Consider the following 18,187-nt stretch of genomic DNA (forward strand, 5'->3'; position numbering starts at 1 on the left):
TGTGAATCTCCGCTGGACCCGCTCCAGTATGTCCTTCCTGAGATGTGGGGCCCAAAATTGCTCACAGTATTCTAAATGGGGCCTAACTAGTGCTTTATAAAGCTTCAGAAGTACATCCCTGCTTTTATATTCCAAGCCTCTTGAGATAAATGACAACATTGCATTTGCTATCTTAATTACGGACTCAACCTGCAAGTTTACCTTTAGAGAATCCTGGACTAGGACTCCCAAGTCCCTTTGCACTTCAGCATTATGAATTTTGTCACCGTTTAGAAAATAGTCCATGCCTCTATTCTTTTTTCCAAAGAGCAAGACCTCGCACTTGCCCACGTTGAATTTCATCAGCCATTTCTTGGACCACTCTCCTAAACTGTCTAAATCTTTCTGCAGCCTCCCCACCTCCTCCATACTACCTGCCCCTCCACCTATCTTTGTATTATCAGCAAACTTAGCCAGAATGCCCTCAGTCCCGTTATCTAGATCGTTAATATATAACGAGAACAGCTGTGGCCCCAACACTGAACCCTGCGGGACACCACTCGTCACCGGTTGCCATTCCGAAAAAGAACCTTTTATCCCAACTCTCTGCCTTCTGCCTGACAGCCCCTACATCTGCTATGTGAAGAATTGTGTATAATTCTATTCTACGAAATGATGCCATGGGATACTTAAAAACATTCATAGGCTAAGCAATAAAACAAACAAGTTAGTACATAATAGAGAACCAAAAGAGACTTACAAAGCAGTTTATAGGATTGCAAACCTTATAAAATTAGTCAGGCTCAGGAAACAAAACTTGCACGTTTATATTTGGGGTGGGTGCAGGGAGATGTTACAATCAGAATGTGGACCTTAAGATTTAACCCACAATGCTGCCATTTTAGTACAATGTAGACAGACGTATGTTGTATGCTCTACAGTGAATGGCTAGTACGGTACATGAATTATGTAAATCAACTGAACCTCAAACTATGGGTCAAAACCCAGTCTGTCAGTTTTTTGATGACACAGCAAATATAATTTTAAAATGGAATTAAGTAGAAAATCTCCAATTACTTACCGTCCACAGACCTACTTCTTTGTGCATCAAAACTGAGAGAGGTCTATGTTCATATTACAGAAGTTTGTGTTGAAAGCAATTAGATAATACAGCATCAAGCAACCACATGAATATAGTACAAGGATACTCTGTAGCAGAAGATCGCTGGCTATTTACCACCAAACAATAATAGCATTAACATCTTATGTGCCTACAAAAACTCAGGAGGAAAGAGCATTCAAGGATTCATCAGAAATGCCTCAACAAAAAGAATGGCTTTATACAGGTCACCTTGCCTACACTATCTACATAACTATATAAAACCCCCAATGAATAAGCAAATAGTCCCTTGGTTTCAGAATTACTGAAGGCACGAGAATATAAATACTTATCACTAAATTGTTATGGAATTAATTTCCCTCAAATTCTTTCAGTTTTTTGGGGGGGAAAAACGCCCTGAATGCAGTGATTGCTCAGTTTGCCCTGCGTACACCATTATCAACCATTTAATTGTCCTGTATACAATGTTTACAATATGTAAAGTCTAAAAATGGAACCTGGCACAGTCCGTCTGCTCCTATCTGTGTCTAAAATGGTGGCACTTTTCATAATCACTCTGGCAATTGTCAAGCCTGCAATCCTACACAACAGAACCATTTAGGACACAATTAAGTCTCTTAAATCAACAGAAAGTAACTGCATCAGACTGCACTGCAAGGCAGCCACTGTGCTAAATGAAACCAGTACCTTTAATTCAGGAACTATTTCACATAGAAGAAATGCAAAACAAAAACAACATTACATTGATATTAAATGCCATTTAGAATCCCAATTATATTTATAGAAAACACTTTTGACTGTAAACTGAATACATGTAAAATTAATCTTGTTTATTAGAGCTCTAAAAATTAGCCCAGATCCTGAAAACACAACCATAACTACTCAATCAGTGGGCTTGAAATATTTAAAGAAAAAGCAGCTCTATTGTAGATGCAGCAATGGCAGACTTGCTCAGACCGGTTTGAACCAGCTTTTTACCTTGGGCATGACATATGCTTCTCCCAGACACTGAATTACATCAGTGTTTTAATCAATTCAAAACAATATTTTGTGTTTTTCAGATAGTTTTTGGAACAACAAAATAACGTAAAATAGAGCTGACAGCACGTCACTAAAGGGCGGGGGGTCCTGGGCATAAGAAGTTAATGCACTGGGTTCTCTGTTCTTGTCTCACAGCTTGAAAAGCAGATCCCATCAGCATCAAATACAACATTGTTAACAAAACTGCAGAAATTACTCCCTTTTAGCCATGTAGTGTACAACAGAGAGTATCATACCTTCCTTTAAACACTAAAAATATATAAAGTTCTTCAGCTTGGCTGAATTTACCTTGTTTTGGTGGAACAAAGATGGAGGAAATTTCCAGAAGGCCTTTCGGAGTCCGGCTACAGCAATTGTCAATCTTTAACCTATTCTGTAATGCTATTGGTTAAACACTACATGGTAGGATATGATTGGTTTGTCGCAAAAAGCTGTCTAACTCCTGCTACCTTGTTTCAGACAGCATCTTTCTGCATTGCAGCCTTAGTTGGAAGAACCGAAAAACATGCATACATGTAGACAGACAAATAAAACTGACATGGGGAGGGATTTAAAAGACTGCCAAAAAAATTAAACCCTTTTCAGTCCTCCACAGCACTGCTTTGAAGTGGCATTTGCAATTACGACTCTCATTACACTTTGCTGTTGCATGTAGGCCCTGCCAGCTCGTGCAGCCATTTTTACACTTTGTTCAAAATATTGGCAGATAAACTAAAGTAAGTCCGGCCAAAGAATCTTATTCTCGGTCAGTTTGTGGTGCCGGAGTTGAGGTCATCATTTCAATAGATTTTTCTTCTGCAGTAAATGAAATGGGAGGCGGGTGAGGAAGGGAGAAAAGTCACATGAAAATGAAGCCAATTGATACGTTTTAATTTACTTAGGCAGGGTATTTAATCTAGAGTTTCAGGCCATATAACAAACATTTAAGGTACTTTAAATTTGAACACTGCAAATTTGAATAACCCAAATTAACCATGTTAGTGTGAAAATGGTTTCTATCACACTGCCTCTTTCAATAAATAAAAGTTTAGGCACTTGATAAATGAGCAAAGGAAACCATTCAAAAATCAAATCCTTTGATGTGGACTAACAACTTCTTTAAATGACCTGTCGCTCCCGAGAGATTTTACCAAATTCCTTTCATAGTACCTCAAAGAAAAGAAAAGTGGTGGCTGTCTTGCACTAGAAAGTCCACAAGCTTTAAAACTCACTGGTGGGCTGGTATTTGGGCGCACAATTTATTTTTTTGAATTTGTTTCACATCCCCTCCCCCACTCACTTCTGCAGGCTGCTTGCTCAGCCTCTACTTGAATTTAGCTTGTATTTACCAAAGAGCTTTTTAGCACGTACTTCTTACTATTGTCTGGCTTCTGACCTAGTCACACAGACATAGACTAGGCTTCAAAAAGTGTGGAATTCCTTATTTCCTCAGGCCCTCCCTTCCTTCTACAATCTATAGGTTTTTAAAAACACAAGATTTAGCAACACTTCCTGACCTTGCTGTTGCCATGTTGCGTGGGCTTGGCTCTTAGGTTTCATGATTTGTAAAGAAACAAGCAGGCTTATCGGCTGGCATACTGGTCACATTACAACTGTTAACCAGGCATCAGTGTATTATTGTACACGTCTTATTGCCACTGAGTCACAGACAATTCGACAGATAATGCACACACGAATACATGGCATTACATTTTCTCCAACACACTTTTGTGTAACATGTGTTTCTGCGATTGAACATTTTTCAAATATTAAAAAGAGAAAATAGGCAGCATGGCGGTGGAGTGGTTAGCACTGCTGCCTCACGGCGCCGAGGTCCCAGGATCGATCCCGGCCCTGGGTCACTGTCCGTGTGGAGTTTGCACATTCTCCCCGTGTTTGCTTGGGTTTCACCCCCACAACCCAAAGATGTGCAGGGTAGGTGGATTGGCCACGCTAAATTGCCCCTTAATTGGAAAAAATGAATTGGGTACTCTAAATTAAAAAAAAAAAAAAATTTTTTTAAAGGGAAAACACACACTTCGCAAAGGTTTGTAGTGCTGGTTGTGTGTGTGTGTGGGGGGGGGGGGTTGCGCGTGACAGAGAAGGGATGGGCAATCAAAATATGAAGCAATTTATGGGAAACCAAAAGCATGGTCTAAGTTATACTTTTTTCCAAGAGGCTTTTGAAATTGGGGATAGAGATAACAAAGCAAGATGGTTCGCCAAGAGAATCCTGCCGAAAGTTCCAACTCAGGTGCAGAAGTATCGGAAAGGAATATTAATCCAGAGTGCGAGCAACAGGGGATAAGGCATGGAGACCTCAGTAGATTGTATGGCTGGGGCAGCACGGTGGCACAGTGGTTAGCATTGTTGCCTACGGCGCTGAGGACCCGGGTTCGAATCCCGGCCCTGGGTCACTGTCCGTGTGGAGTTTGCACATTCTCCCAGTGTCTGCGGGGGTTTCGCCCCCACAACCCAAAAGATGTGCAGGATAGGTGGATTGGCCATGCTAAAATTGCCCCTTTATTGGAAAAAAATAATTGGGTACTCTAAATTTATTTGGAAAAGTAGATTATCATAGAATTTACAGTGCAGAAGGAGGCCATTCAGCCCATCAAGTCTGCACCGGCTCTTGGAAAGAGCACCCTACGCAAAGTCAACACCTCCACCCTATCCCCATAACCCAGTAACCCCACCCAACACTAAGGGCAATTTTGGACACTAAGGGCAATTTATCATGGCCAATCCACCTAACCTGCACATCTTTGGACTGTGGGAGGAAACCGGAGCACCCGGAGGAAACCCACGCAGACACGGGGAGGGTGTGCAGACTCCGCACAGACAGTGACCCAAGCCGGAATCGAACCTGGGACCCTGGAGCTGTGAAGCAATTGTGCTATCCACAATGCTACCGTGCTGCCCACGGTATGGCTGAAGAAGGTTACAAAGAGAGAGGGGAAAGATTCCCATATCGGGATTTGTAAAAAGGATGAGAATTTTTAAATGTTCACAGACAGGAAGCCAAGTTATGTCAGGGTGATGGGATTTGCTGCAATTAGAATAACCGGGGGCGTTTTGGATGAACTCAGGTTTATGGAATATGCAACATGGGAAGGCAAACCAGGAGCGCACTGGAAGACTAAAACTCAGGTAACAAGGTCACGGTTGAGAATTTAAGCAGATGTGCTGAGGCAGGGACAGGGTGAGCAGTCATAGAGGAAGTAGTGAGGCTTGGTTTTGGAGTGGATATGCGGTCAGAAGCTCATCTCAGAGTCAAACTGGATGGTGACGTTGCAATTGATCTCATGCAGCCTCCATAACTGGGATGAGGGTTGGGATCAGTGGCTAAAAAAATAAATGTTTGCAGGAATCAAAGACAATGGTTTTATTTTTCCCCAGTATTTAGTTGAGAGAAAATTATTGCTCATCCACAACTGGATGTCAGGCAAATCAGGCAATGCAGCAAGTGAGGTGGTGGTGGAGCTGGGTGTTACCAGCCTACGTGTGGAACCTTGCGTATTCAGATGATTTTGTAGATGGGCAGTATCTAGATGAGAAATAACACGGGCCAAGGATAGATTCTGGAGGACTCCAGAGGTAATGGTGTGGAATTGGAAAGAGAAACCATTGCAGTTGACTCTCTGGCTATAACTGCGTAGAGAAGAATGGGCAGTCCCACACAACTGGCCATCAAAGGACAATCACATTATTGCAATTCCAGGACATCACCGCAGGAGTTCCTCAGGATAGTGTACAAAGCCAAACATCTTCAGTGCTTCATCAATTATCTCCCTTTCACCATAAGAACAGAAGTGGGGATGGTCGGTGATGATTGCACAATCATCAGCACCATTCATGACTCCTCAGATACTGAAGCAGTCCATATACAAATGTAACAAGACTTGGACAATATCCAGGCTTAAGCTGACAAATGGCAAGTAACATTCACATCATAAAATGTCAAGTAATGGCCATCTCCCACAAGAGTGAATCTAAATATCACCCCTTGGCATTCAATGGCATTACCATCACTGAATTCCCTACAATCAACATCCTGGGGTTTACAATTGACTAGAAACTCAACTGGACTACAAGAGCAGGTCTAGAGGCTAGGAATCCTGCAGTGAGTAACTCACCTCCTGACACCCCAAAGCCTGTCCACCACCTACAAGGCATAAGTCAGAAGTATAATGGAATACTTTCCCCTTGCCTGGATGAATGCAGTGCGAACAACACTCAAGAAGCTTGATACCATCCAGGACAAAGCAGCACCCATCCACATACATTCATTCACTCCACCACTGACGCACAGTGGCAGCAGTGTGCACCATCTACAAAGGTACACTGCAGGAACTCACCAAGGCTCTTTAGGCACCTTCCAAACCCACGACCACTACCATCTGGAGAAGGGCAAGGGCAATTGGCACATAGGGCACCACCACCTGGAAGTTCCCCTCCAGGTCACTCACCATCCTGACTTGGAAATATATTGCCGTTCCTTCACCGTCCCTGGGTCAAAATCCGGGAACTCCCTCCCTAATTGCACTATGGTTGTACCTACACTACATGGACTGCCGGAGTTTCAGAAGGCAGCTCCCCACCACCTTCTCAAGGGCAATTAAATGCTCGCCAAGCAAATAACGTGAACATCCCAATGTGAATTTAAAAAAAGACAATGCTGAAATGAATCATGTCAAAAGGTTCCATGCAGAGGGCAGCAGGGTAGCACAGAGGGCAGTAGGGTAGCACAGAGGGCAGCAGGGTAGCACAGAGGGCAGCAGGGTAGCACAGACGGCAGCAGGGTAGCACAGACGGCAGCAGGGTAGCACAGACGGCAGCACGGTAGCACAGTGGTTAGCACTGTGGCTTCACAGCGCCAGGGTCCCAGGTTCGATTCTCCACTGGGTCACTGTCTGTGTGGAGTCTGCACAGTCTCCCCATGTCTGCGTGGGTTTCCTCCGGGTGCTCCGGTTTCCTCCCACAGTCCAAAGACATGGTTAGGTGGATTGGACATGCTAAATTGCCCTTAGTGTCCAATAAAAGGTTAGGAGGGGTTATTGGGTTACGGGGATAGGGTGGAAGTGAGGGCTGAAGTGGGTCGGTGCAGACTCAATGGGCCGAATGGCCTCCTTCTGCACTGTATGTTCTACGTTCTAAAAGCTCCAAGTAGGTAAAAAAAAACAATAAGAATGGAGGGCGGCACAGTGGCGCAGTGGTTAGCACTGCTGCCTCATGGCGCCGAGGACCCGGGTTCGATCCCGGCCCCGTGTCACTGTCCGTGTGGAGTTTGCACAATCTCCCCGTGTCTGAGTGGGTTTCACCCCCACAACCCAAAGATGTGCTGGGTAGGTGGATTGGCCACCCTAAATTGCCCCTTAACTGGGATTTATTTTTAAAAGAACAAGAATAAAGAGTTCAGCGTGGTCACATTCTCATCGGAGGCCATTTGTGACTTTGCTAATGGTTGTTTCAGCGTTATGGCAATTAGATTGTTCAAACACCGAGTTGCCAGAAAGATGGGTGTTCCTCATGACTTTGTGGCAGCAGGTCCAAGCTGTGAGTAGAATTGAAAGCTTATTGAAAGGACGTAAAACAAAAGTATAATGATGGAACTACTCTTGACGTCAGCAGCCCAGTAACTTGCCTAAATAATTCTTTAGTGCCTGCAGCCATTGCATTGTGGGGCCTTACAGCAAATAACCTTATTCTCGCATTGATATTGTCCAGTTCTAGTTACCGGATAGCAATCAAGTCAAGGCTTGTTGTTTGAGGGAACACAGAGGCCTAATATAGCGCCCTCACTGCTGGCCCAGCTGAAAACAGCTAACTCAGTCGACACCAGAAATAGAACCCGCCCAGACCCTGTTTGTCTGAATGGCTCAGCACCCCAGCACCCCAAACAATACATTAACTCACTGGCCATAGCAAGAGCCTACATTTTTTTAAAAGAGGAAAAAAGAAAGTGAAACCAGGATCGGGCAACTGAAAAATCTGGAACCTTGTGTGTCAATGCTTTATCTACCGTCAAAATTGTTTACAGCAATTTTAAAATATGGGGGCGGGGGGGGAACAGTGTGCAAGTAATGCACGGTATTTTGAAATGCCTGCAGCTAGTTCACATTTTAGTGTTCATTAAAGTGAAGATTTTCTTTGTGCGCAGCAGTTAAGGTTGAAGAAATAATCTCAGCCACTTGTACCACTTCTCCAGTTTTTAACCTCTTTTGCAATCGGTTATTAAATCACTTAGACGACAGAATGAGAGCATATATTTTAACTGGCATACAGAAAGAAGAGGACAGACCCCATTGGGGGGCAATTTTGGTGCCCATTCGCTCAACTAACAGACATTTACAGCATCTTCCTTCCTGTCAAAATGCTAACAGCTTGCTTTGGATCTTGGCTAATAATTGTGCACATGTTAAGAACCAATAAGCATTGGAGAGAGAGGCTGGAAAAGCTGTACACATTGGCTGCACAGTGCCATAAAGTGGCTAGCTACGTGATTGTCTCCACGATTTTCAACACTTGTAACTCCTGATTGCAGCTGCATTGCTGCAGGCACTGATTTTTTTTTTTTACAATCGTCTGTGCTTCTACCCCTGCCCAGGGGCAGCAAGGGGAAATCAGGAAAAGTGCATTCTAAAGCCCAATTCGTAGCTGCATGTGCTTCCCCGTGTAGCTAAAAGTAAAAAATGACAAGGTATATAAAGAACAAGAATATGGCTTTTATAAAGGCACCGTTGTTCTGTATTTTCATGCGTTACATTAAAATCAAAATAGGTTTAAATTATTGTTGCAGTACAGTATTTAATTTAAATTAATTGAGAGAGGGCTGTAAAAAGCAGATTCCCTTGGCATCTTGCATTCCTACTGTACCCACGCTTGCAGAACACTGTGGCAACAAGTTAACTCTTTTTCTTCCCGGGCTACCCAACATCCATTTGAACTGGACTTTTCTCATTGGAGAGCAAAATAAAGTATGTTCAACTATTGAAAACATGAAAGGCAACTATAACAAATTGATAGTGCTACCCTCTCTCCATCTGGACATCCTAGTGATCAAATCACAATACACAAGATATCAAATGTGACTCGTTTCAGCCAGGTTTTCTGGGAAGCAGAGAAATTCTGCATCGTGTGTTGAAGATGGAGAAGCAATGGCAACATTCAGGGCGGATGGTTACAGGCCAGAACTTCCTAACCTCCCATCAAGGAGAAAACCTTACTGATGCAGGATACCACAAGGACAAATCCTCAAGTATTCAAATTAACTACAGCTAATAGGAACAAAAGGGAAGAAATAGTGCATTAATATAGTTTTCATTCTCAAATAGTTTAAATAATGTCCATGATGACCAAACAAAGCCACTGTGTCACTGAACACTAAAAAATAGATGCAAACGCATCTGTGTGGCTCATTCTTGTGTTGTTGATTGCATATGGGTCTCAGTGTGTCCTTCCTGCACAAAAGGTATTCATCACATACACAGGTACAAACAACCTCCTTCTCGGAAAGCCTGGTAGTGGCTGTGTACAACACATACTACACTATAATCAATCAGTCTCTGATTTAATCTCAAAATTACAGGGCCGAAGTTCCTTTCTGTGCTCACTCGCTTACCCCTCCCCCATGAAAATTGCCATTTTGTTTTGGCACACTAAAAGGGATATACTGAAATATATGCTTACAGAAGCAGATTTCAGTTTAATTCTGTGACAGCGCAATCTGTATCCTACCTTCTTAGTGACGATGCTGATCTTGTTTGCAATTCAAACTAGCTAATGCCTGCTTTGACTCCCTGTAGGGCAGCAGCCTGCTTCTTCTATTTGCCCATCAACAGGCATGTGACTCAGCTGCACAATAGGGCAAGCACCTTCTGTTAAAGAAAAGCTAGGCCACTATAATTGATTAGGGAGGATCAGAACAGTGTGAACCAAAAGTCAGTTCACACTTCTGAAGGAATGCATATAAAATACAGCTGATCACACTTTAAACAGAAACACGACTGCACAGGATGGCAGTAACATGTGACCAAGGGAAGCAAAAAGTAAAATCTACCATTGCAACTACTGAAAGAACTTGGTTTGTTAGTTTTTTTAAACAGCCAGATCATAAAAGTACATGTAGATAGTCTTTAACACTTTAAAAGTACATTAAATAAACTGTTTGGTACTTACCTCTGTGGTTGCATTGTACTGTAACACAGGGTTAAGTCAATACTTAAAAAAACATGGTGGACAGTAACTCAGCACTCAGAGAAGGGCTTGGCACATAAGCCTGATGATCTGTCAGTCTCCAAAGTACCTCAACTGCAATTGGACACTCTAATTTACCACCATATAAAACTGAAGCTGATTGGCTAGAACACTTCCTGAATGGTTACTTCTGCAGAGCATTTGCAGACAGAAGCCATTCTGTGAAAAGAATTTGAATTCAAAGCTTGGCTCACTTTCAGCAGCAGAGAGCAAAGATATCAAAGAAACCGAATACCAAACTGTTGCTCAATTTGAAGCAGCTAGGATAATTACTGAACAGCCTACTTTGCTGTGACAGCAGCATATTTTTAACAAATTACCTTACTGTTGTCCTTTTCCCTGAATGTAAAATGTGCAGCCAGCCACTGCACGTACCTCGTAAACAAAACAATTTTCCTGAGTTGGTCTAATGATTGGGATTCCTCAAATGTTAAACACATCGGTATGAAATAAGGCCATAATTTTCTGCTATGGTTTAAAAATGGTTTTATTAAAATAAAATGATACTCAAATATCCACAATGAACAACAACTGGAATTTAAATAGCTCCTGAAAGTAGAGAAATACCTCAAACTGCTTTACTGAAGTGAAATAATAAAACATAAGCAACAGAAGCCGGAATAGACCCCATAGCCCACTTGAGTCTGCTCTGCCTCCAATACAAACATAACTGATCTTGGGCTTCACATTGTTATCCCACCTGCTCCCCATATGCCTTAACTCCCTTTGAGACCAAAAATCTGTCTATCCCAGCCATAAATATATTCAACAATGGAGTGTCCACAAGCAACTGGGATAAAGACTTGAAAGATTCACAACCCTTTGAGTGAAGAAATTTCTCTTCATCTCAGTCCTAAATGGTTGGTCCCACATCCTGAGATGGTGTTCCAGATTCCCTGACCAATGGAAACAATCCCTCAGCATCCACCGTATCAAGACTTCAGAATTTTGTTTCTTAAATTTAAGAGGGCGGGATTCTCCGAGCCCTGCGCCGGGCCGGAGATTCGCCGCAACCGTGCCACGCTGCCCTGACACGCGATTCTCTGAGGAACGGAGATTCAGCGGCATTTGCGCCGGCGCATTTGGCGTGGCGCCCAGTTGGCACCGGGAACTGCTCCAGCGCCGTGCTGGCCCCCTGTGGGGGCCAGAATCGTTAGTGCCCACGCCCGTTTCACGCTGTCGTGAAACGTGACGGCGTTCACGACGGCGCGGACACTCTGCCTCCATTTCGGAGAATCCCGCCCAGAGTATCCAATTATTTTTTTCCAATTAAGGGGCAATTAACATGGCCAATCCACCTACCGTGCACATCTTTTGGGTAGTGGGGGTGAGACCCACGCAGACACGGGGAGAATGTGCAAACTCCGCTCGGACAATGACTCAGGGCCGGGATCGAACCTGGGACCTTGGCGCCGTGCGGCAGCAGTGCTAACCAATGTGCCGCCGTTCCGTTCTAAGACTTCAGAATTTTGTAAGTTTCATTGAGGTTACTTCTCATTCTTATTAACTCAAGAGAATTCAAGACAAATTTACTCAGCCTCTCACCAGAGGACAATCCCCTCACCCCACAGGACAATTTAGTGAACCTTCACTGTACCGCCTTCAATGCAAGTATATCCTTTTTTATAATCTGTTACGGGATGTGAGCGCCGCTGGTTAGGCCAGAATTTATTGTCCATCTTTAGTTGTCCATCAGAAGGTGGTAGTGAGCTGTCTTCTTGAACCACTGCAGTCCCTGAGGTGGAGGTACACCCACTGTGTTGTTAGGGAGGGAGTTCCAAAATTTTAACCCAGCGACAGTGAAGGAACAGCAATATAGCTCCAAGTCAGGGTAGTGAGTGGCTTGGAGGAGAACTTCTAGGTTCTGGTGTTCCTATATCTGCTGGATGGTCGTGGTCATGGGTTTGGAAAGTAGTGTCTAAGGAACCTTGGTGTGCTCCTGCAGTGCATCTTCTAGATGGCACATACTGCTGTTACTGTGCGTCAGTGGTGGAGAGAGTGAATATTTGTGGAAGGGATAATAATCAAGTCGGCTGATTTGTCCTGGATGGTGTCAAGCTTCTTGAGTATTGTTGGAGCTGCACTCATCCAGATAAGGGGAGAGTATGCCATCTCACTCCTCACTTGGGCCTTGTAGGAGGTGGACAGGCTTTGGGGGGTCAGGAGGTGAGCTTCTCGCCGTAGGATTCCTAGTCTCTAGGGCCAGATGGTGGTGCAGTGGTTAGCACTGCTGCCACATGGTGCCAAGGACCCGGGTTCGATCCTGGCCACGGGTCACTGTCCATGTGGCGTTTGCACATTCTCCCCGTGTCTACGTGGTCTCACCCCACAACCGAAAAGATGTGTAGGGTAGGTGGGTTGGCGACACTAAATTGCCCCTTAACTGGAAAAAAATAATTGGGTACTCTAAATTTATATTTTAAGAAAAGATTCCTCGTTTCTGGCCTGCTCTTGTAGCCCCAGTACTGATATGGCTAGTCTATATGGTGACTGGTAACTTCTAGGATGTTGAGTGGAGGAGTCACTGATTGTAATGCTATTGAATGTCAAGGACGATTAGATCCAAATAATTTTGGGAAAGACTGCTGCCTCAAGGCGCCAAGGACCCTGGTTCGATCCCGGCCCTGGGTCATTGTCGTGTGAAGTTTTCACATTCTCCCCATGTCTGAGTGGGTCTCACCCCCACAACCCAAAAATGTACCTGATAGGTGAATTGAACACACTAAATTGCCCCTTAATTGGAAAAAAAAATTAGGTACTCTAAATTTTTTTTTTTTAAAGATCTAAATAATTTACCCCAACTTTCCTAATTCATTTATCTTATTGCTTTGAGCATTCAGATAAAGAGCCTTTAATTTTATTTTTTTACTTCTATTCCCTGCAATTACCTCATTCACTGATGTATATTTTTTGTTAAACTCTCTGTCCTTTCCTGTCCCACTCTGATTGTGTTTGCCCAAATCGCTATGCTATTCGGATGCCACAACATTTTTGTTCTAATCTGTTTAACCCTATGCCAATTGGCAGGTAACAATCCAGAGATGATTACCTTTGACATTCTGCATTTTAATTTTAACCTTAACTCCTCAAATTGTCTTAGCAGAAACTCATTCCTGGTTCCACCTATATCATTGGTTCCCAAATGGCGCATGACAACTGGATCATCCTGTCCCACTCCAAGTTTCTCTCCAGTGCGAGAACATGTCCTTAGCCGTGACACCAGCAGGTAACACAAGCTTCGGATCTCCATGCCATGGCAGCAGAGATGCTGAGCTAAAGAAACAAATAAAAATGCCATAAAGCTTTGCCAAAAATGTGAGTTAAGGACGACCTTAAAGGAAATCATTGAGACTAGGATTTCGTGGTCCTGCCACATGGCTGGCATTGTCACAGAAAGGGGAAATTTGGAGAGCAGTCAAAAGTCTTTTGTCCGCGCGCCAAAGTTTCCTGTCCCGCTCTCAATAATGCCCGCCACTGGCAGGGACTGAATATCCCACCCTGGGATGGGGAGGCACAGACAGAACCAGAGCCTGTGTGCTGAAAACACCTCTGGTAGGAGAAAGGGAGGGTAATGTGCAAGAAACACGGGTTATAGGAACACAGAACTCAGGAGGAATTTACAGTGCTATGGAGGGGTCAAGGCTATGAAGAGATGTAAGCATGAGAATAAAATATTTTTGTTTATGGTGCTGTAGAACCGAGACACAATGCAGGCTAATATAACAAGAGGTGATGCATGAAACAGGACATGGTGTAAAATGAAACAAGATGTGGAAAAAGGATTAATGATGCAATCAGTGGTAAAATGTCATCATCATGTTGTTGATTGCAGCTGGCATCTTGTATTGTATGGAATAAAAATAGTTTCAAATACACCAAGGAATTACGTATAATTCACAGCACAAAAATTCACAGCACAAAAAGTAGGCCAGTGTTGACACTCTTCACAGGCTTCTTTCCAATCTATTTACTTCATCTCACATTAGCAGCATATTCCTTTCACAGAATCATAGAATTTACAGTGCAGAAGGAGGCCATTTGGCCCATCGAGTCTGCTCTTGGAAAGAGCACCCTACCCAAGCCCACACCTCCACCCTATCCCCATAACCCAGTAACCCCGCCCAACACTAAGGACAATTTTGGACACTAAGGGCAATTTAGCATGGCCAATCTACCTAACCTGCACATCTTTGGTCTGTGGGTGGAAACCGGAGCACCCGGAGGAAACCCACGCACATACGGGGAGAACGTGCAGACTCCGCACAGACAGTGACCCAAGCCGGGAATCAAACCTGGGACCCTGGAGCTGTGAAGCAATTGTGCTAACCACTATGCTACCGTGCTGGTTTCATTCTGGTGCATCTGCAATGTACTTCTTACAAGGCTAGGGTATCTTTCCTGAGGTTTGGTACCCAAAACTGAATACAATATTCACAGATGGGGTCTGTAAACTTCCTCACTTTTGAATCCTAAACCCCCTTGAGACATAACTCACACTTTTAATTTAGTGTCAAATGCAAATTTGCATTTACAACTGTCTGTTCCTTCATCCAAGTCATAAACATATATGGTGAAAATTTGAAGCCACAAACCCCTGGATGATACTTCTTGTTGCATTCCACCAAATAGCATGCAAAACCTTTATCCTTACTCTCTACCTCTTATCTTTCAACAAATTACCACATCATATTGATGCCGCCAATTCCAAGTGCTCTTCCAATCCAAAGTTGGCTTCTAATTTCTTGTGGAGAACCTTATCAGGTGCCTCTGGAAACCCATACAGACCACGCTTTCTATCCTTCATGCTAATGATCCCATCAAAAAATATCAATTAATGATGAGATTATACCCTTCCCGAATCTAAGCTGAGTCTCCGATCATTTGATACTTGTTCAAGTTCCCTGTAACTCAAGCCCAATATTTTGGGGGGGTAAAATGGTTGTGAGGAACTATTGTAACACAGAGAAAATTTTGTAAAATTTAGCTCACCTAATTGATATGCTGGCCAGCTGTAGTGTGGAAAAACAGCTGTAGGAGATTGCAGCCAAATCACTTGGGGAAGGGCCCTGGCAATTGAGAGGCAGGGTTTACAGATTGGGGCTTATTTTGGTAGGGGGGGGCGCAAGACAGTGGAAATCAGGAGGGTTGGAGCAAGACATCAGGGTTGGTGGTGGGAGGAAGACAGCAGCATTTCAGAGGAGTGAGAGATCAGGACATGGTGAGGGAGAGGGAAAAAATGGCACTTTGAAGGGTGGAGACCAAGAAATTGAAGGCTGTTCGAGAGAACACCACAGAAGTGGGCAGAGAGCCTGCAAATGGCTGGGCAAGGCAAGGTTTCCTTGATCGACGGGGAGTGGCTGGGGGGGGTGCAGTTCTCCTGTTCTTATGGGCAGCTCAGTAGCGCAGTGGTTAGCACTGTTGCTTCACAGCGCCAGGGACCCGGACTCGATTCCTGGCTTGGTCACTGTCTGTGCAAGTGTGCACATTCTCCCCCGTGTCTGCATGGGTTTCCTCCGGGGGCTCTGGTTTTCTCCCACAAATCCCGTTAGGTGAATTGAACATTTCAAATTCTCCCTCAGTGTATCCAAACAGGTGCCTGAGTGTGGCGACTAGGGGATTTTCACAGTAACTTCATTGCAGTGTTAATGACAATAATAAAGACTATCCTTATTGTTTGCCCATAAGGAGTGCCATAAAAAGCATTTCCCTCTGGATCAATCAACTCTTTACTCCCTTTTACATTTGGGTTTCCCAAACCTAGTCGGCACGTGCGACTTTTAAATCAGGGACATGAATTAATGGAATTGAAACAGAGTCCAGTTTTGGGCACATTTAGCCAGGTGTTTCCCGGTGCTTACAGCGCTGAGAATGACCCCGCTATTAAACAGGACTCATTAACGAGCTTAGCTCGCCAATGCAGGAAGGGATCGGGGCGCCGTTTTTAAACATTGCCCCAGTCTATGGACCCCCTACCACAGCCACTGGACCCCCCAACTTACCAATTAAGGGTCCTTGAACCCCCTACACTCCACCTCATAAGGGCAGGGCATCCCTGGGCCTAATCCCAGGCACGGGCAAGATGCCACCTGGGCACCTTGGCACTGTCAGCCTGGCATCCTGGCAGTGCCCCTGCCAACCTGGCAGTGCCATTTGAGAGCCCTGGCAGTACCAGGGTGGCACCCAAGTGGCACTGCCGGGGTGTCCAAGTGGCACTGCCACTCGGGGGCGATTCTCCAAAATGGAGACCAAGTGTTCGCGCAGTCATGAACACTGTTGCATTTCACGATGGTGCGAAACGGGCCCGGGTACGACCGATTCTGTTCCCCACAGGGGGCCAGCATGGCGCTGGAGCGGTTCATGCCGCTCCAGCCTCCTTTCCCGGCGCCAAATGGGCGCCGTGCCAACCTGCGCATGCGCAGTTGGGCCGCGCCACCCTGCGCATGCGTGGGGGACTTCTTCAGCGTGCCGGCCCCGACTCAACATGGCGTCGGTGTTCAGGGGCCGGCCACGCAACAAAGTAGGCCCGGGGTAAAGTAGGGGGGGTGCTCCGGTTTCCAGTCCAAAGATATGCAGGTTAGGTGAATTGGCTATGCCAAATTGCCCTTAGTGACCAAAAGGTTAGGTGGGGTGACTGGGTTACGGCGATAGGCTGGAAGTGTGGGCTTAAGTGGGGTGCTCTTTCCAAGGGCGGCTGCAGACTTGATGGGCCGAATGGCCTCCTGCTGGACTAAATTCTATGTTCCTAAGTATTGCGATTAATCTGAAATTAAGGGGCAGCATGGTGGTGCAGTGGTTAGAACTGCTGTCTCACGGCGCCGAGGTCCCAGGTTCGATCCCAGCTCTGGGTCACTGTCCGTGTGGAGTTTGCACATTCTCCCCTTGTTTGCATGGGTTTCGCTCCCACAACTTAAAGATGTGCAGGGTAGGTGGATTGGCCACACTAAATTGCCCCTTAATTGGAGAAAATTAATTGGGTACTCTAAATGTATTTATTTTTTAAATCTGATATTAATCAAATACTTCAGGGTGAATGTTTGCAATTCCCTTTAATCCGCTTTGGTCCAAAGAAAAACAATCCCTCCTTTCTCTAGTTTATTCATATAACTGAAGTCCCTTGTCCTCAGTATCATTCAAATAAATATCCTCTGTTCCTCTGCATGCCCTAAAGTGTGGTAGTCAGAATTGGAAGTACTCAAGTTGAGGCCTATCAAATGAATTATGAAAGTTTAGCAGAAATTCCAGCTTCTTGCGAATGGAACAAGTAATAACCTTGCCTTCAGAGGTGAATTCCCACTTTGAATCGGTTTCCTGCTAATCCACCAGCACCTCCCAGAAATGGCAGCATTTCCTGTCAGGCTAATCAAACCATTGGGAAATTCATTGAGATTATATTGAGGTCTGGAGTTTTTAAAGTTACAATCAAAACTCAACCATTGAAAACTGTGCCTTAATTAAAATCAGGACCAAAGTCACATGTTATATCCAATACCTGGTGTAGTCTGCTTATACCATGCCCAGAAGATAAATGATCAACTTTTGTGGCACAATGATGTTAATCCCTCTTTCTATTGTTAACAAGAACAAATGTCCAAAGACTGCAATTATAGCAGTATAACAAGCAGTATAACTCTGCTGTTTCATGTTCCTCTTCACATTATAAGATACTGCGATATCTTTATCTAATGAAAAGTTGAATAAACCATGCCAGGAATCAAACCCATGGCCCTCTAACCTCAGGGCCATGCTGAATCAACAGAAAATCAAAAACAACAGAGAGTAGCTTATGAATACATATGATTCGATGCATAGAAT

The 18,187-nt window shown here is 44.3% G+C and overlaps 1 protein-coding gene across 11 annotated transcripts in view; it reads right to left on the reverse strand.

Moving 5' to 3' along the window:
- The window catches only part of zmynd8 (zinc finger, MYND-type containing 8), a 155,476-nt gene extending 145,059 nt beyond the window's left edge, over positions 1 to 10,417 (reverse strand). For 9 of the 11 annotated variants that reach the window (XM_072515128.1, XM_072515130.1, XM_072515126.1 and 6 more), the window contains exon 1: positions 10,298 to 10,417. In XM_072515128.1, coding sequence (XP_072371229.1) covers positions 10,298 to 10,311 — 14 coding nt within the window. In that variant the 5' untranslated portion in view covers positions 10,312 to 10,417. Of the gene's footprint in view, positions 1 to 2,428; positions 2,593 to 9,856; positions 9,937 to 10,297 lie in introns of those variants that run through there. The other 2 variants (XM_072515123.1, XM_072515122.1) reach the window with 2 other exon arrangements.
- Positions 10,418 to 18,187: the final 7,770 nt, after the last annotated feature.

Source organism: Scyliorhinus torazame, chromosome 8 (assembly GCF_047496885.1).
Source record: "Scyliorhinus torazame isolate Kashiwa2021f chromosome 8, sScyTor2.1, whole genome shotgun sequence".
NCBI classification, from domain to species: Eukaryota; Metazoa; Chordata; class Chondrichthyes; order Carcharhiniformes; family Scyliorhinidae; genus Scyliorhinus; species Scyliorhinus torazame.